This window comes from Electrona antarctica, assembly GCF_951216825.1.
Source record: "Electrona antarctica genome assembly, chromosome: 9".
Classification (NCBI taxonomy): Eukaryota; Metazoa; Chordata; class Actinopteri; order Myctophiformes; family Myctophidae; genus Electrona; species Electrona antarctica.
In genome coordinates, this window is record NC_136790.1 from 55,647,823 (window position 1) to 55,667,994 (window position 20,172).

The 20,172-nt window shown below is 43.4% G+C and overlaps 1 protein-coding gene and 1 long non-coding RNA gene across 2 annotated transcripts; both read right to left on the minus strand.

Moving 5' to 3' along the window:
• Nucleotides 1-6,854: 6,854 nt before the first annotated feature.
• On the minus strand, nucleotides 6,855-12,200 carry LOC306930077 (uncharacterized protein; the record flags this gene model as incomplete). Its single annotated transcript, XM_079510820.1, has 8 exons — nucleotides 12,129-12,200; nucleotides 11,898-12,015; nucleotides 11,666-11,776; nucleotides 11,396-11,471; nucleotides 9,886-9,995; nucleotides 9,591-9,764; nucleotides 9,345-9,453; nucleotides 6,855-6,936 (listed from the first exon to the last, which is right to left on the minus strand). Exons 1-8 carry the CDS (start codon nucleotides 12,189-12,191, stop codon nucleotides 6,855-6,857), a joined length of 843 nt encoding a protein of 280 aa, XP_079366946.1. The 5' UTR covers nucleotides 12,192-12,200.
• Nucleotides 12,201-13,579: 1,379 nt separating this feature from the next.
• LOC306930241 lies at nucleotides 13,580-14,173 on the minus strand. The gene is made up of 3 exons (XR_013790870.1): nucleotides 14,051-14,173; nucleotides 13,845-13,946; nucleotides 13,580-13,750 (listed from the first exon to the last, which is right to left on the minus strand). It is a non-coding gene; the product is annotated as an uncharacterized lncRNA (long non-coding RNA).
• Nucleotides 14,174-20,172: the final 5,999 nt, after the last annotated feature.

The following is a 20,172-nucleotide window of genomic DNA, read 5'->3' on the forward strand; positions in this document are numbered from 1 at the left end:
TCGACCCTCCCCCCCCCCCCTTCACCCGTCACCCAGCCCCTCGGAAACCTCCTACATCCTCACTCCCCCCCTCCTTCCCCTATTCCCAACCTATCATCCTCCTCCCTTCCCCCCTCATCCCACACGGACAGTCCAAGGCCATCCCACGCATATCAATATGCACGCATATCAACATGCATCTCATTTCTACCATTCCTCTTCATGTTCCACTTCTCTTCTAAATAAACGCTAAACCATGTCAAACGATGTTCGATTGAATGTGTGGTCTGTACTAGTGAAATGGAGTTGGTACAACATATGTTCAGGAGGAAGGCCATGCTTACAAGCTAAGATCGGTGACCTCCTCTGCCACCATGCCATGCTAATTCTATTCCTAGCCTCAGGTATCTAGCTCACCTCTTTCCCCACAGCTACAATCAACTCCACCACTTACCTGCCATGACTACCGATGCCAGCTCCACCCTCGCCACTCACCGAGGCCCTGCTGCCATGGCAACTGCCTAGCTCTCTGCCCTATCACCACCCTCGCTCCATTAAAGGGAAGAGTATATATGCCAGCCTGTTTCACCTGTCACTCGTGCATCGTATCTCGTACCCCTCCCTCCCTCCCTCTTCTTTACTAACTCTCGTTCTCCAGTTTCAGGTTCCAGACGGGGGTCTCGGATTGGGGGCGTGTCCTCGTACGATCAGGACGCCCGCTACTCAGACCCCATGCCAAACACTCAGGGTATCCTACCCCCCCGGAACCCGGCCTTCGTCCAACACCTCCCCCATACAGAGCTTGCTCTCATCCTTCACCTCCCCCAGGGGCTTAGTCTTCACTATCATCCTCCCCCCCCTCACCCCCTCCCCCCTCCTGTAACGCCAACTCATCCATGTCTCCCTCACCCCTCGACCCCCCCCCCCCCCCCCCCTTCACCCGTCACCCAGCCCCTCGGAAACCTCCTACATCCTCACTCCCCCCCTCCTTCCCCTATTCCCAACCTATCATCCTCCTCCCTTCCCCCCTCATCCCACACGGACAGTCCAAGGCCATCCCACGCATATCAATATGCACGCATATCAACATGCATCTCATTTCTACCATTCCTCTTCATGTTCCACTTCTCTTCTAAATAAACGCTAAACCATGTCAAACGATGTTCGATTGAATGTGTGGCCTGTACTAGTGAATGAGCCTATAAGTGCCATCACCTGTACAATACCCAGCCTCTGCCTCAGCCAATCGATTGCCATGCATGGCAACCCCACACCTGTCATTTGATTACATAGCCAATCCACTTTTCACAGTTTGCAGTTGCACTCTTAAAGGCCCTCATTTATCAATTGAGTGTAAATTCTGCCCCAAATTCGAGTGTAGGTTTCGTAGTACACCACGTCGCGTCGGCATTTATAAAGTGATCGCACACAGCTGATCCTTCCTTAATTTCGTTCGGACGTTAATAAATGTGACGGCTGAAATTTATCTGGCATGCCCTATGAAATCAAGCCTCGCCCTCATTTTTGCGACATGAACAACTGCAGTACGACCTTGGAAACCATAGTTACATGACGAAAAAAGTCACCCCTCCCTCTCATACACACACAGACGCACGCACGCACACGCAACTTGCAAGTCCAACTGGTTTGTTGTAGCCTATCTTAAATAAATAAAGAACGAACACCTGCATTCATTAAATAAAGCTGTAGCTGTAGTACCCTGTCTGTTTCTCCTCTCGCCTCGCTTGCCTTGCTGCCCACACCAACCCACACACACACACACACACACACGCACGCACATATCGCCGGCCCAACTTTGAGCCTTGTGCATGCACATTTCTGGTTAGTAAACCACAGCATGCAAGCCGCCTTGCATGCTGTCCCCCAAACCCAGTCAATCATTTGATCCGCGCTACGCGCCTGCCGTGTGTTGTTAGTTGTAGCCTATATTAAATTATTAAAGTATTTATTCATTTAATATAGCCTACAACAATATATTAGTGAACGAAAACCTGAACCTGCATGTGAACAATGAATTATATAACAAATAGGCGCACACACACACGCTGCTGTTTTCCTCCTCTCCTGTCCTGTCTGTCTCTATCACTGTGGTCCGTGCATGACACCGCGACCATGCACGTTTATGCACCGGCATGCGCTCATGCAAAACACTGTTTAAATGGCTTAAGTATCTAAACTTGCAACATTGTTTTAATTGCGCGATTTTAACTGCTTGTAAAGTTGGTAATCTCCTACCAATTTCATATGAGACAGACACATCGTTGATGTAGGCCTATTCCTTTTTTTTTTTTTTTTTTTTTTTACATGTAGCCCATATAGGCCTACATACAGTTTCATATTAACATTTTAGGAGTGAATACATATGTTTAGATGCCTGTGACAGCCTCTCAGCTGGTCAAACAATGCTGCTCCGCTGTTCTACGACAGGTGAGGACAAAGCGTACGACAGACGTGATTTTTGACTTGCCACACGATCATTTTCAAGCTTTGGCGCAAATCGTAAATGCCGAAAATTGCAATTAATTTCGGCGTACACCCATATTTTGGCGTACGCACGGTTGATAAATGAGGGCCTTAGTCTTCACACACAGCTTTTGTGGTGTTACTGAACAAATTTGAAGTCAGTGGGGCAAAAGGTTACGTGGATTACAACTGTATGCACGCACGCACGCACGCACGCACGCACGCACGCGCGCACGCTCTTGTCAGCCCTGTAGTTCCTTGCACTTAACCACTGTGTGTTGGTCAATTCAAGCTGAAAGTTTGTTACAACTAAGGTTGGTATAATTCCTTCTCGTTCCTACCTGAGCTTGTGTGTGTAGTTGATGGGAGTTGAAATGATTATGGTGAACCCTTACAAGTTAAAAAGTGGGTGAAATTTGTTTTTGTACATAGTTCCCATCATGTTATGGGGGGGGGGGGGGGGGGGGGGAGGTGGTAAGATAAATAAGCTTGCTCCACCCTATGTAAACAAGTGTAATACTTTATGTTATCCACAGTTTTGTATACTTGTGCTTGAAATGTACCTATTCTGCATATAGTTAATACTTCAATCAGTCAATGAAAAGGGACGGGGGTGGAGGAATTCAGGTGTGCTCTGTTCTGTGTGAGTGTGTGTCTCTAGAGCAGTGGTTTTCAACCCATTTCATATCAAGGCCCATTACTTATTTGGCCACGGACAACCATTTGATGACATTAAGCCTCTCAAACATGTACAAAACTAAAATAATATTCCGTTATTGTTGGATAAGATTCACAATTCCATGCTGCATTGATGTTGGTACCATTGCATTGATTGTTGGTACCCCTCTCTTTTAATATTTAGAATGCCTGCCTGTCATATTTGTCTGAAGACGCTGACGGTTGGCTCCATGTCGGGCCACCTGAAGCTAATTCATTTTGTCAGGAACGTAAAGGAGAGGAAATATCTCCTCAACCTTTGCAACAACCGGACAAACATCCGCTGCTGCCCCTGTCCAGGTACTATATACGTTTATTATTTTCTTGTAGAAAGAGACCCTTATTTGTGTTTTTAGTGTAAATAAGAGAACCCACTTTTTTACTTGTAAAACTGTGACGTGACAATAAAGATGATTCTGATTCTGTCCAGTCCCAGGGTGAGATCATAGGGGCAGGTTTTTGGAGCGGCACCAGGACCGGGTCCATGTAGCTCTAGGCCAGGGAGAGCTGGACCTTCTTAAGGACCTCGCCAGGAGACGGGAGACCGACCGCCTCCTCCGGCAGCTCAGGGACACCAACCCTGAGATCCCGTTGACGACCACCTGGGACGACGTATGTACAATATATGTTGTATTATGTTGGGCTTTGCTCCTTCATCCTCAACCTCGTTCTCCCTCCGATTTCCTAGTCTATCTAGTGCTCCTATTGTGCATGCAGATCATGTTTCTTCTCTCCTTCACACAGAATAATGATCTGGTGATTACCGATCTGCCCCCAACCAAGAAGCCAGCCAGGCGGGCCTGTCATAGGCGTGCATGTCTGGCACTCCACCAGAGACATCAAATTCTGCAGAGGAACTGGAGGTGGCTAAAAGAGGAGCACCAGAGGGCGAAGAGAAGTTTGCAATATTGTATTAACAATATTGCAAATATAAGGTTCTGAATAACAAACTTTATTTAATTGACTTAATATTGTTTAAATAATAAATAAACAAATAAATAAGACTATTTGCAAAAGGGAAAACTGTTATTATATTATTATCGATAAGTGAATACATTATTTGTTCAAGTTTAAGCTTTTAACATTCAAATATCATGTGGTTCAACTTACCCCTCGACTTGGATCAACTTACCCCTTACCTGGGGCAAATTGAGCCACATTACCACTTTTTTTTAAAAGGTTATATTTTCATGGCCCTTTGTCATAGATGCTTACTCATCATTTTAATTGATAGAAGACATCCTGAAATATGGGTAGATCATTAGATTTTACCGCCATCTCATTTTGCCTTGCTTCCAGGACAACTTAAGCAAAAAGTGGTTCATCTTCCCCCGTTCTCCCCTATATAGGAGGGGCTAGCATCCCTCAAAAATCAGACCCGTCTGAAGAGAGTGGTACTGTACTGTACTGTACTGTACTGTACTGTACTGTACTGTACTGTACTGTACTGTACTGTACAAACCCTCCTCCCTGGCCTGTGAGTGTCTGTCTGTGTGTTAGGCTGTGCAGCAGTGACACTTGGTGGTGAACAAACACTATAACACCATTTCCGTGCTCGGACAAACACAGGGACAGACCCAGCCACACAGCTGTCTATAGGAGTGGTTGCACCACTCAAATGTACACGTTCAGACAGTGGTCAATAGAAAAAACTATGACTCATGTAGAACCATTCACTTCTCATAATTGTTATGCAGCAGTTACAGTTGCAACTCCTATTCATGTACATCTGTGCGGACTATATTTCTCAGCTGAGTCCAGGTTTAACTGTAAGTTGCCTCTCTATATCAGCAGAGTCCAGAATCCAGAGGGATTCTCCTGACAAAGTGACCCCTGTAAAGGTATCATCTAATTCAATTCACTTTCCCACTCAACATCAAGCACAAGCACTATGTAGAGATCTCTTTTAATCTCGTTTGTGTATATTTTATGTAATGGTTGATGTCGGCTGGTATGTTTTGTCTTACATCTAGTTTGTGACACTGTCACCTGATGGCTCGGAGAAAATACAAAGGATGAAAGTGTCTTCATTACGTTTGGAGCAGATCAAACCCTGGGCAGAGGGGAATCGCCGGGGAAACCGCATGAGAACTATTGCGGTGCCTACGTCCTTTGGTGAGTGTGCACACACACACACACGCACGCACGCACACACACACACACACACACACACACACACACACACACACACAGAGCTGGCCAGGGCCACACAAAGCATTATCCACTGTATGAACTATCCAGGCACAAAAAGATTGTATTCAACAATGTGTGTTACATGTGTCATTACAGAGTGTGTCATCGAGGCGTACCAAGCGGCCCATGAGGGAATGGACCCAAGCTCAACTGCACACAATAATGCTGGGTCCAAAGTCAGCCGCATAAAGGCATTCATTTTATATATGTCTGTAGGTGTGAGCAAGACCTCGGACTGGAGGTTCCTGTTTAACGTGGAGAGGATCAAAAGGTGAGTTTTGTTGGAGAGACTGATGGTCGATCTGTAATACAGACATGTTTGTACGGTAACCGTCCAGTGTTGGATTTGCCTAAAAGAATCACAGTATATTTTTGCTGGGTCCTCAGTTCGAACAGTCTAATCTTGCCTCTCGGTTCCAAAGCTGTAAATGGGAAAATTAATGCCTCTACATTGACTACTTTTTGGAAAGGAACATGGATCAAGACTGCTCTGGCCCTTATATTAGCTGAGTCCAGGGCCGGTCAGTCAGTCTGATTGCAAACCATTCCCCTTAGTTTGCCAGCCTGTCAGTCCGCCAGCCGACTTGCTTGCTGCTATTGCAATGTTAGCTTTTTTTGTGTTATCTGTTCATATATCACCATCAACATAACATTATCTCCAACATTTTGCAGCTTTTACAAGAGCCTCATGACATCTTCAAACCTGAAGCCTACATCAGTGCTCCACTACCTCCAGAGTATAAAGCAGTTCCTCGTGCACGCAAGTGTGACCCAGGTGCCGGCCTGCAAGCTGAACAAGGCTGAGTGGTTCACCATCATCAGCACATTCAGCATGCTCGTAAAGAGCATCCGCAGGCCGGTCGTGCGGCACCAGCAGGAGACCAAGAGGGCCAAACACGAGGTGCTCCCCACCAAGCAGCATCTGCGGACCTTCCAGGTGCAGGCCAGGAAGAATATTCCTCTGGTCCTGGGTATGTTTTACCCTCTCATCTCATCAGAGATGAGATTCCCACACATAACCAGAGCTATTAACCTTCAATCACAATATAGCAATATTCCAAGACTTTTAGCCTATAAAAACACAATACTTATAGTTTGCACTTCTGTCTCTTTTCACCCCCTGTCCCTTTTTACCCAGAGAAACTCAGGAGGAAACCAGCAAACACCAGCCTGAGGTATGAGTTTTACGGCCTCCTGTGTGGCTACTGGTCAACCCTCTATGGACACAGGCCGTGTTCTAAAGAACATGGTTGACCAGGAGGTGACGGTAGCCAGACTCACCAGGGACAGGACCGTGGAAAAATACTTCCTGATACTGGTGAGTGCTTGTTTAGATTTATTCACTTTCTTCCTGGGACCATGTTAACAACTAATTTGACTTTTCATGTAGGGTGGCATGGTAGCTGAGTGGTTAGCACTGCTGCCTCACTAACTTACGTCTTCATTTCAGCTGAATCCAGGTTTAACTGTAACTTTCCTCTCTATATCAGCTGGCCTGGGTGCGGGGGCGAGCCCCCCTTACATCCGGTGGCCTGCCATGCAGCATGGGGCGCCTCTGCAGGACTGTGTCCCAGGTGTATACAACATGCATACATCACACATACGTCAACTGACATATAGTGTCGCAGTCCCGCCCCCGTCGAGAGACCTGGAAGTGAATTCCCCATTCATTTATATTCCCTGTAGACTTTCAAAAATGATTTATTTAAAGACGTTCACGTCGCAGACAAAGCCAACTCTTGTTGTGACAAATCTATGACAATAAACACTGTTGTGGACCGATCAAATTAGAAAGAAGAAAAAAAATGGCATGTGTGTATGCACACACATTTAACAACCGCTAATCAACGTCTAAAAAACTTTAATTTTTAGACGCACGTGTAATAGCCGGCTATTGCTCAGTGGGTAGGTTAATTAGTACATTACCTTACTACCTTATTGTTACTTAAAATTTGTCCAACCCAGCAATTAATAAAAACAAATGTATTTATTAAAGGAGAAGTACACCGGGAGGAAGAACAGCTTCGTGTTCTTCACAGGAGGAAAAAGAGGGTGCGATGGACCCTTCTTCATGCTAATCAGGACTGCCATCTCATTTTATGTAAGCAGCATTGGCCAACATTAGATCATCAATTTGTTTGCTGAATATATTGACTGTGTGCACCAATTTTGATTTATTTTAATTTATTTGGTGTTTTGTATGTGCTAAATGAATTAGGCGCATCAAACACTGTCGGGGGATACGCGGAAGAAGGTAACCGATCTGATGGCACACAACATGGACATAGCAGATCGGTTCTATGCGCTGAACCCCACACCAACAGAGACGGCCGAGATCAGGGAGCTTATCCAGTGCTCTCTGGATGGGCCGCAGCCTGATGCCACAGCAGAGGAGATGGAGAAGCTGGTGGAAACAGCTAGAGTATCGGCCATATCGACCGATATTCACTCTGATCGGTAATCTGCATTTACCCTGTCTGTGATCTGCAATTAACCTTATGTGGAGAAACTGATCTTTTACACTATTTAAGTGGTATAAATGACGTTCAGATATAATCAGCATAATATAATTTTGCATTTTTGTGACAGGCCTAAACATTCTCCCCCTCCTCCCCCCACACACAGGAACAGTTTTGACACCATACCGGTAATAATTTTGGAAATATTAAAATTTGCAACATTTCACAAGATCAGTATCGGCCAATCATGAGAAAAACAATCGGTGATCGGTCCCAAAAAACCTGATCGGAGCATCCCTAATTGTATGTAATCTTACTCTGCTAGTACGGGCCATTAACCCCTCCTTTAACTAGAGTTGTTCTGATACCGGCTACCATTAAGTACTCGGTACTCTGAACCAGCCCTTATACTCTGACCCGAGTACCAAAACAACAAATTGACATTATGCTGAACGAATGCAACGGGAGCACGTCTGACCCAACACTGCAGCAAATCGCCAAAAACAGCCTACAAGCATAAATGACAACTGAACTGACATGTGTTGATCGGAGATCCATCTGCATCTATGAGGAAAAGGGGGTATATTCAAACGTTTTGAACTGAAAATCTTCTGGGGGGGGGGGGGGGGGGGGGGGGTTCCTGGAACAACATATTTTCAGATGGGGGTCGGCGGCCAATTACATATACTTTTTGGGGTCTTTGACATGAAAAGGTTTGAGCACATGCACCACTGACTTTTCAGAAAACGGTCATGATTTAGAAGACATTTGTAGAATTGAGTTAGGTCTTAATGGGTTAAAATGGGCAGCGGCGGTGGCTCAGGGGTAGAGTGGCTGGATGGAAACTTCAAGGTTGCCAGTTCAAACCCTGTGGGCTCCCCCAGAGTTAGTGTCACTGAACCCCTAATTGCTCCTGATGTGCAGGTTGGTACCTTGCATGGTTTTCTCCGGCATCAGTGTATAAATGTGTGTGTGAATGTAATGCACAATCTATGTAAAGCACCTTGGATAAAGGTGCTATATAAGTACCATTTTAAAAATGAGACAGCCAAAAAGTAAAATGACAGTTACAAACCTTCAAACACCGCTTCATGTCATTGCGCTTGTGTGTAGTGTACACCGTGTTTGTGTGTATGAGTGCGGTGCCATCAGTCACTTACTCACTTATCGTGAGTTTCTTGAGTGCAAGTTGCAGTGCCATATTGTCAGTACACAGCCATTCTCTTTCAGTGCAGAAAGATGTACAGAAAGAGCTTCAGTCCGTTCAGCGCAGGACGTTCCTGAGCCGTGCGCACGTTAGGGGTGCCCCCAGTCAAACAATAACGTGAAAAAAGGAAATAAAATAATCCACTCCAAAAGGAGAAGAAAAGCAAATAAAATAATCCACTGGTCAACCTTGTAGAGTACATACATCCTAGGCAATATGTAGTCTCATATCTCAGTGTCCTCCTCGTCGTCGGCATCGTTGTCCGAGCTTTCTGGTTTCCACTCTCTTTCCTCCTCCATCTCTGCCTCCTGTTCTTCCCTGCAGTCTGCTGCTTGAGTTTAAGGTCCTCCAATCTTCTCTTGAACAGACAGATTAGGCCCCTCGAACCCTCCTCGGTCAATACATTTGGAAAAGCTAGAATATATATTATATACACAAGAACATTAATGGAATTCAATTCAAACCACACATGTTAAAATGAACGGTAACCAAATACCAACATGTCTCTCACTTGGACAATTGCATAAAAAGACAGATGGAGTTGTACTTACTTCCCGTCTGTGACAGGACGGTTCCCGTCTGTGTTTGCACTTTTGCTACAGAGTCCTTTAAGAAGGCACAGTGTTGCATCATCTCCTTTACCAGAATCTGCTTTTCCTCTGCCAGTCGTGACAGAAGCATCACCTGGTCAAAAAGCCGTTTCTTGCAGAGGATGTCGACACCATCTGTGATGATATGACAACATTAATAATGAAAACATTGAATTATTAATTATGAATAAATTCAAAAAGGCATCTCAAACGTGGTCACAAAGTCTAATAGAGATACCGGTATTATAATAAACACCTGTGTTCTGTTCCTGCCAAGGCCATCTCATGCTCTCCACAGCTTTGTTGGACAGTTTCTGCACAACAGTGCTTATATCCACAGGGGTTGCATCAGGTTGTTGGTTGTACCTATAATGTAAAATATTAATACCAGGCAGGGTGAAGTGTTGAGAATGAAGATTAAACCAGAACAGCATACAGATCAACAAGCCTCCTGGCCTGTTCCCCAAACCCAATCTAATGTGCTATACTGTAAATATCTGGTCATAAAAGGATAAATAATTCACTTGGGGTTTCCAAGTGAATTTATGAGTAATTATTGACCATAAATTCACTTGGAAACCCCATATTAAATATGTCCGGACCAAAATAGCTAGAAGTGTTGGTGTTCTATGCAAAACTAGGTATGTATTAAACTATAAGACACTGATGACATTATACAATACACTAATATTACCATATCTATCCTATTGTGTGGAGGTTTGGGGAAATACGTATAAAAGTAACCTCCAGCCTCTAGCCACATTGCAAAAAAGAGCCATTAGAATAGTACACAAGGTGGCTTTTTATGAACACACAAATGAACTGTTTTCAATGTCACGTACACTGAAGTTTTTTGATTTAGTAGAATTTAAAACAGCTCTTATTATTTATAAAGTAAGAAAAAAATTACTTCCTTTAAACATCCTGAAATGGTTTAAGGACAGGGAGGGGGGCCACCAGTTGAGATGGGACTTAAACTTCCAACAACCCAGTACAAATACCACTCGAAAAAGTATGTGTATCTCTGTCTGTGGGGTGAAGATTTGGAATGGCTTGACAGAGGATGTCAAACACAGCAGTAATATATCACAATTCAAAACATTGCTCAAGCGTATTACCCTGGCTAAATACAGTGTATCATAGGTGTGTGTGTGTGTGTGTGTGTGTGTGTGTGTGTGTGTGTGTGTGTGTGTGTGTGTGTGTGTGTGTGTGTGTGTGTGTGTGTGTGTGTGTGTGTGTTAAACAATACTAATATCTAACTAAAGCAGTCATAATCACTATGGATCCTGGTGGATCTCTACAGTGACACAGGTGTGGGTTGGGTGTAGGGTTGTTATTTGTTTTTCTCTTTTTTGTCTCTGATTAATGTATTGTTAAACTGATAATTATGCTGAGTATTTCTAATGCTGTGCTGAGTAGGATGGGCACTTATAAGCTTTTAAGCTTCAGCCCATGCCTTTTGATCACCTTCACGGGTCTTCATTATTTTTTCCTTCTCTGCTGATGTAAACCGTGCACTTGAATCTGTTCTGTGAAGATGTTCAAATAAACTAAACTAATAGTATATATTCTAAAGATGAGACAAATACACTTCGCTGACAGAGTGATAGTAAGCATGGAGGAGTATGGTCAGCTGACCACTGTGGTCTAGTCAGCAAGCTCTCTCACCAATGTGCCATTTCAGACTGGACTATTGAATGGAAGGCAGAGAAATACACCAATATATTTGGCAATCGATTTAGGATTCGAAAATATCCATTACATACCTCTGGACATCATCCAACAAGCGTTTCTTCTCCTGGCCAATCTTCTGGGTAATTTTCTGACGCCTTTTGTTGCGATCTGCAAAATAGTATTACAAAAAGCTGTGATTTGGGCTCTGTCCAGTGAATGAATGAAATATATTATGTATAGTTATAGTTTTACAGGCAATGTAAGTTTTGCCCTCTTGATTAATTGGTTTGCAATTTAATTGCTGTGTAACGAACAAAACTGACATACTGCAAGAGCCAGCAAAATAATTTCACAATACATACCATTCTGTCTGTAGAGGTAGTGTTTCTTCTGACAGATGCTCACAAAAAGCGATTCTATGGAGAGCTGCAAACAATGCATCTCTGATGCCACAGAACTGGCTGCTGCACTTCCTAATAAAATAAAATAAAAGTGTTCACACAAGTTCTAAAAATGTACTCATTGTCAGCCGTCAGATTGATTCTTCCCCACACACATTGATGCGTGTTGTCCATGTGAGGACATTGTTCTTACCGGTACTGGCCCACTGCTTCACATCAATGACCCACTGTTGCAGCATGTCATCTGTGCACTTAAACTGTTCCTGCAGCTTCCCGAGTCCCTCCGTTACCTCCAAAGTCTTCTCGACAGTCTGCAAAATTGCAATACAGAACACTGTAATTTACAAATGTGTTCATGAAATAGCATTTGAAGTTGAATCATGATCAGAGTTACACATTACGTTTTTTTAAGAAAATAACATACCTTTTTGTATCTGGAAGACAAAGCGGAGTGTAGGCCAATGGCTTTACGGAGATTCCACCCCATGGCATGGACCGTAAGCATGTCAGTTCTTACTGTAACACAAATCCAAATAAGATTGTTGAAAATGTTTAGTGTACCTTTGCAGGCTAAAAGTAGCAGGGGGTTAAATAAGCTTACAAACCTGACTTCATCATATACTTGGTGGTCAGGGCACATCTGGACAGGAAACTGTTGACCTGCTCAACCTCTTCACCGAGTGGTCCCAACTCCCTCCAGGTTCCTCGCATTCCACTGGATCTATAGGAAGTATGAACAGTGTGGCCAGACGCATGGTCAATATTGATGCGTGAGTGACTGAGGTCACTAGGGTTATAGTTTGGGTCAGTCCAGGCCATTGTTCTGTGGCTAACATTGCCATGCATTGTGACAATCTAATTTACATCATCAAGCAGTATGACGCATCACCTCGCATTTTGTAGTGTGTGCTTTAGCATGCATGACAGACAAGCAAGGTTTCATGCTCAGAAGGGGTTGAAGATGGGCCAGGTTCTCCGACACCTTCGCCAGGTAAGGTACATATCTGCAGGTCACATCCATGGCCAAGAATGTGGCACTCTTGTACTCTTGCTGGAGAAACATCGGGTAGGCAAAGATTTCTCCTCTGTACATATTCAGACCTTCGGAGGGGGGGAGGGGGGGGGGGGGGTGATTAGGAGCATATTATTGTTCTTTAGAATTTAGATAATCATGATATATTTTTGTATGTTCAATTTATCAAGACTACATCAATACTAATACTAACCTCTATGAAGGAATCCGTGCCTACAAACAGCAACTTCAATGCCTTCGTCCAACCTGTCTCCCTAGCAGCTCTCCAGTGCGAATTCCCACACGTCGCTTTTCCCGCAGTCTACCAAAGCACACTAGTTAGAATATACAGTATTAATAGTTTATTAGATAGCAGGGCTCAATACTGAAACATACAGTCAAGACTTTTTTTTGGCTGAGCCATGTTTCACTTGTTTAAAACTTACACTTGGTACAACTCCTCTGACCTCCTCAACAAAAGTTGACACCTCAGAGTCTTTTGCCAAGAACAAGCCATCAAAGAACCCTGGCTCTTCACTCCTACATACACACGTTTTCAAAACAAGGTCACAAAGTCACATTCAACAGCCACCATGTCCGGGGTACAAGCAGGACAGACAAAGCGTTCATCTCCGTGGAGCTGGTTCTCAATAGACTTGCAGTACATATACTGCAGAAAGCTCGTCTGAAAATAACCTGCGTTCACTTTGCCAGTCTGAAAATATATAATAAATAATATAACTGGTACATAAATACAATTAAATACACTGGCTTAACGACATGATCAAACTAATTACTCACTCTTCCAAACTGCTTTGTCCTCTGGTCCAACATGGCTGTGAAGGCTTGTCTAGACAACGCTGGAGCTGATGTCTTCATTGCCTCAAAGGAGTGGAAGACATCCTGGTGGAACAGTGTCTGGGCTTGCATGGTTCCAGGCCAGTAGCCACTTCTGACAAAGTCCCTGACCTCCGGAGACCACTGCTTAGAGCACTGTTTGCACGACAGCACTGGGAGGCGAAGATCATAGCGGCCTGAGAGTAAATGAGACATAGCAAGGAACTTAAGTAATGTCTATTAAACACATACGGTGTGTGCATCTACATAGATGAAGACTTAAATTCCTACCATTTATGGAAACCAGTATGATGGCTCTACCAGCTGAGACTGAAACATCAAACGTGTCACAGGTGCATATCTTTCCAGGATATGCTGTTGGCAGCAAACAATCTGAAAGGGCAAAGGACAATCAGGATGAAATGTTTGGGTTGTGTGAAGGTACTGGGATAACAGGTTATAATGAGCCAATGTTGTCTGTTAATTGAAAAAGAGACCTTGTTCACAGATGATGTATTTCCCATCACTGAGATTCACCGACTCTGTTGGGGGAATGTATTTATAATAACCACACATGGTGGTTTGCCTATTGTGCAGAGTGTGACGTTCATGTACCAAACGATCACACTCTGCACAAAACGACTCTGAAGGCATACATTCCCCACAATGGATGACAGCTTCTCTCAAGTAACAGTGTTGACACGTCCTCTCCACGATGTTCTCCGCTGACAACACGTTGTCCACATTGTGGTCTCTTGCCTGTTGCCAGCCTAGTTGGACATCTTTCTGCCTTTGACTCCAAGTGTGAGACTCTGTTGGCTGCTCTACACAATCATACGCAGTGTCCTGAAGAAGCTCTTCGAGCATCTGCCTATTAAAATCTTCAGGGAGAGAAACACAGGCTTCTGAGTTGTCGCTGTAGCTTGGCTGGTAGCTTGGCCTTTAGCTCTCTATACGGAGATGTCATGAAATGTAGAGAAATGGGCATCAACTAACTGGAGTTAAAATAATTTCACATGCATGTACAACGAGAATGTACTTACCTCCGTCTCAACAAACGCATCCCCAACCTCAGCAAGCGCTTCCAGTCTCTCCTTGGCGGACAATGGCTCGCTCTTTCTGCGTGTCGACATTTTACTGAAACAAAAATATTGGGAACAGTCAGCAACCAAACAGATATAAATACACAGACAAAACATGTGAAATTTCTCTTGTTTGTTTTCTCCACTCCCTATGGAGCATTTATGGATATGGGCCTTAACAGGACCTTATTACCTACAAATGTCTGTACAGGGAACTAAATTGATAGCAGTCAGGAGGATGAGGCTAGTCATCGAGACAGAACTCCCTGGAAAAAAGCTTGTGCTGTGGTAACCAACACAAAGCTGGCATCAATCAGTAGGACATCCCAGACTTACCTCTGGAATCTGGACAGAATTACCATACTGTACATAACTACTACACCATACTGTATTCCTAACTACTCCAGCACGTAAATGCAGAGCTAACCATGCTCATGAACATTAGCATATGTAGCTGTGTCAACGTGTCTTTCTTGATATCGTCTTGAATTACCCCCTCCCAATATTTTGCACGCTCACTCGCTGCTGCAAAACAGCTTTTACCATGTATTTTTGTACCTCTATTGCCAACTTTATTCTATTGTATTTGTTTTAATACAATGACTGTTTAGATTTACCATAAGCAATGTCAACATAAGGTAATACACCACATGCATAGAAACAGCTGATTCGACTGATCGGCAAAATCATCTGTTATCAGCACGTTTGAATGGTGCCAAAATGTTGATACTGGCATCCTCACCACATAGCCTGGTCAAGGTTTCCCCCTGGTGGACGTGTCATTTTGGTGCATGGAACTAGGAGCTACTAATATATACTATTCTCTGTCTATCAGGACGTAACTCGAACGGCGCTGAGTCGGGTCTGGTGGCCTTCGCAACGCTCGGCACGGCGACTCGCTCGGCTAGCGCCTCGCTCGGCGGTGCCTCACGTAGCTCATGGCCACCAGACACGGCGCGCCTCCGTCAGGACATCAGTGATAATGACAATCGCTACAATCGCTGATAATGACATACTGAACAGTGAGGATGCCAGTATCAACATTTTGGCACCATTCAAACGTGCTGATAACGGATGATTTTGCCGATTATATGGGGTGATACCAGTCGAATGGGGTGCATAGAAACCGTAATCGAGGATCATAGCCTATAGGTAAACCAAGAACGTATCAGTACAAAGGTTGAATATAAAAGATAATAATAAAAGTACATTGAAACTATAACCCGGGACCTATAAATCCTATGGCACGTACGTTACAAGTCGGCTAAAGAGCCATGGCCTAATACGCAAGCAGCACCGTATAGCCTACACTATTGATTGATTGATTGAAATATGTATTAACAGTTTGCAGAATTACAGTACATTTCAAGCACAAACTCAATACAAAGACTGTTAACTGTGAGTGGACGACCCAATTAAGCATTACACTTGTTTACAAGAGGGTTCATCAAAACATTTAGAGACGTACAAATAGACACTTCTATATAGTCAAAGAACAGAACAGGAATTCATCATAAGGGAGGTAAAAAGGGAATGCTAACAACAACAATAGCATGCTAACGAGCTCTGTAAATAGTAGTTAGTAGCTAGCTTAGCCTAATATTTAGACTCCCGTAGAGGCGTAGACGCATTCATCGATTCTGCTTGAAAATGTCAAAATCGAATATATTTAGAATACGAGTCTAAATCTTAGGCTAGAGCTCGTTAGCATGCTATTGTTGTGGTTAGCATTCCCTTTAGCTATGGACCACTGCTAGCAGCTAACATGCTACTAACACTGAAACAACATTTATACAGTTGTGATTTATAGCAATAAATCTTACCTTGGCTCGAATATTCACCTGTACAATAAACAGACTGGCTAGTAGTAGTGGGTACTATAGGCTGTGGCTAGGCTAAGTAAGTAAAGTCTGAGGACAACCATTCACGACAACAAAAACAATGCAATGAATGTTATTATGCATAAACATTAGGGTTAGCCCCTAAGGGTTAGCCTGGCAGCAAAAAACACTTCCGGTTCAGTGTAATTTTTTTTTTTTAAATAAATACAATCCAGAGTGATTTACAGTAAGCAAGAACAACACCTGGTACATCAAATACATAGAAATAGTCATCAACCATCATCAGTAGCGATTAAAATATTATTTTATTGAGTATTGTTTAAAATATCGCAAACGTACGAGTCCAAATTGGTGATTATGCACGGGACCGGGGCACTTCCGGTCAAAAATAAAATAAAAAAGAATTATTCTTATTAATGAATATAATAATAACAATCCATAGCGATTTGCAGTAAGCAAGAACAACACCTGGTACATCAAATACATATAAATAGTCATCAATAAATCATCAGTAACGAGATTTTATATTGTTTAATATCGCAAACGAATCGACAGCCGGGCAGCCTCGTGACGTCACGTCAACGTATAGAAGTGAACGGGGAGGAAATAAAGTACATATACACGGATTGTCGGGGAATCTAGTGTCATATGCACCCATTTGCAGTGTGCCAATCCGTGGTATTTCTCCGTATTTGGGTGCGACCGGGTTGATGACACAGAACTCCATACATGGGCATAGAGCTGGCCTGTTCTAACATCACAACACTCCATATTTGGGCATGCCTGACACAGAACTCCATACATGGGCATAGATCTGGCCTGTTCCAACATCACAACACTCCATATTTGGGCATGCCTGACACAAAACTCCATACATGGGCATAGAGCTGGCCTGTTCTAACATCACAACACTTCATATCTGGGCATGCCTGACACAGAACTCCATAATCGTTGCTGTCAAGAGAAAACCTCATAACTCCATTTTTTAGGTTTTATATTTTTTTAGCATAAATCAGTGGTATTGAACACCCTTACGTCTGTGTGTTGTTTCGGAAATATTGAACAAATGGAAAGTGGGGTGCAGTACGGAGTCGACAAATGACAACCCACCTCATCTCCTAACCTAACCATAACCGCAAGCACGGGAGCAGACGCTAGTCCGACATGGGGATGAATGTCGGACTAATGCCCTGTCTGAAAAGCATCCACCTCCCGTAAAAAGTGCTTTGGACAAAAACCACTTAACTCCATTGGACCCTCAAAATGTCTGCTAAAGCAACTAACTCCACCACCTCTCTCCCTCTCACGGAAGTAATTGACAATATATAAAGTTACAACACCAACTGTGATGAGGCTGTATTGCTTTGTTTTACAAATATAAGCTTTTCTTCATTTCCTGAAAAGTGAACATTTTGGAGTTATGAGGTTTCCTCCCGACAGCAGAGATATATAGGAATAAAGGGACACAGAAATATCCATATATGGGCATAAAGGGACACAGACAGATGGGTGGAACGGGTACTCTGACACGCGTACAACGGGTACTCTGACACGGGTACAACGGGTACTCTGACACAGGTACAACGGGTACTCTGACACGGGTACAACAGGTACTCTGACACGGGTACAACAGGTACTCTGACATGGGTACAACGGGTACTCTGACACGGGTACAACGGGTATTGCATAGCCGGGTGGGGCATGGATCTCCAACTTCCATCGTTACCGACTCGGTGCTCTACAGCCGGGCACCGGTCTATAGTTTCAAAAAAATCACACCCGTGTGAAGTGAGGGACGCTAATATATTAAAGTCTAACTCATGTTGATTAGGTGATGTAATGGTGATGTAAAACAAACGGTGACAACACAAACATTAACACTAGGATGTCTGAAAAAAAATTACTACTACTATGACGGCTAACGGTCAGGATGACCGTGTTTTTCGTGCTATTTGATTGGTCATTCTCTCCCCCACTCCTAATGATCTTCACACCTCTCTCTGCACCCGTTGACGGCTTGCCATTGTCTTCTAAATGTTACATTCCAACTATAATTCAAGGCAGCAGTTTCAACTCGACAGGACAACTCAAGTTATTTTGTATGTTTTATTTCAGTTTACCAAACTATAATTATAGTGACGGCGTGAGCGCTATATTGAATACCCTTGCGCAGCAAACACTGTCCGACTTTGTATTGAGCCAATAAAATAGGCTACCACACGTTATTGTATAACAGCCAGAGCCAGGCACATTGCTCAGAGTCAGACGAAATACGACATTAGTTATATATTGTCATTTTTATATAGAGGGGGAAACATAGATATATTTGATTGATTGTGCCAAAAAGAGGAAAGAGCTGTGCGTGCGTGCGTGCAAATCAGAAAAGTTTACAGACAAAGGAGTTGGGAGTTTGGGAGCGGCTAGCCTTCTATATAATGCTGCGCACATATTAGCCTATATATATTTTAAAAATACCCAGCATAATTTTTGGGAAGGCTAAGCCTGGCCTAGCCTTACATACCCGCCGCCTATGATCGATGTCATTTATATATATTTGATTTATTGTGCCAGCAGAGAGGTCCGTAGCAGCAGCACGGTTTATATATACACCATAGGATAGATCAAGTCATGTGACGCATCACCGCCACAAATAGTGCTACAGCGTTATCTAAAATGCACTTCCGCATACCTCACCGTCAGTTACTTGGATATTTTCTCCCTCTCCACGAGAGAGGGAGAGGGAGAGAGAAAAAAAGAGAGCCGTGATGCGTGGAAATCAGTTCCACTGGTCGTGTGCAGAAAAGTTTACAGACAAAGAAGGACGGACAGAACTGTTCTTCTGACTGACAAAACATTTAGAAGTTCGGGACGTCTATCGGGTTGGACTGATTTCAAACACTGTCATTTTTATTTGGCATCGCGCTGATTTGCGCATCGGCGAGCATTCTCGCTCCAAGGAAAGGAAATGTCGGTCGAGTCAAACAGACCATGCTATAAACGTTATTATTCCAGGATAATTGATTCAATTGATTCATCACCACCTTACATAATTATGCTATAAAGATGGCGTGTATAGTCAACATGTATTTATATCTATTGAGCTATGCGTTTGGTTGAAACAATACGCCAGTCAGTCAACACACCATATTTCACCATATTTTTTTTTTCCGTTTCGAGAAATAAAGTCAGACATCGTTATTTCTGCAAACCGCATATAACAAATATAACATCTAAAATAACAAACTTACATTCGTAATGTAAGTTTGCCTACATGTGGAAGTAGTTGGAATGCAAATGACACATTAGCTTGAACAATGCCCGTCTCCAGCCGGGAGGGAGGTGTGAACAGCACTGCTTGCGGGGGAGAAAGGGTGAGGAGTCTATAGAGCGGTCCCACGGACCGAAAAAGAGCAGACATTTTAGTAGAATTATGTCTAAAATCATATTTCCAAAACGTTTCAGATGGAAAAAAACAGAGATGGTTTGAATCTAACATTTAGAAAAAGTCATGCAAGGGGAACTTTCTCAGGACTTCATGGGCAAAGAAAATCCACTTCAAAATTTCAAAATCGGTCAGCCAGACCGCTCCGACGCGCTAGTGTTAAACGCCATTAACAATAAAGAGACAATATGACGTAATGAGGCACATTATGACGTAAGTTTTCCCTTCATTGTCAATGCGTTTACAAAACAAAC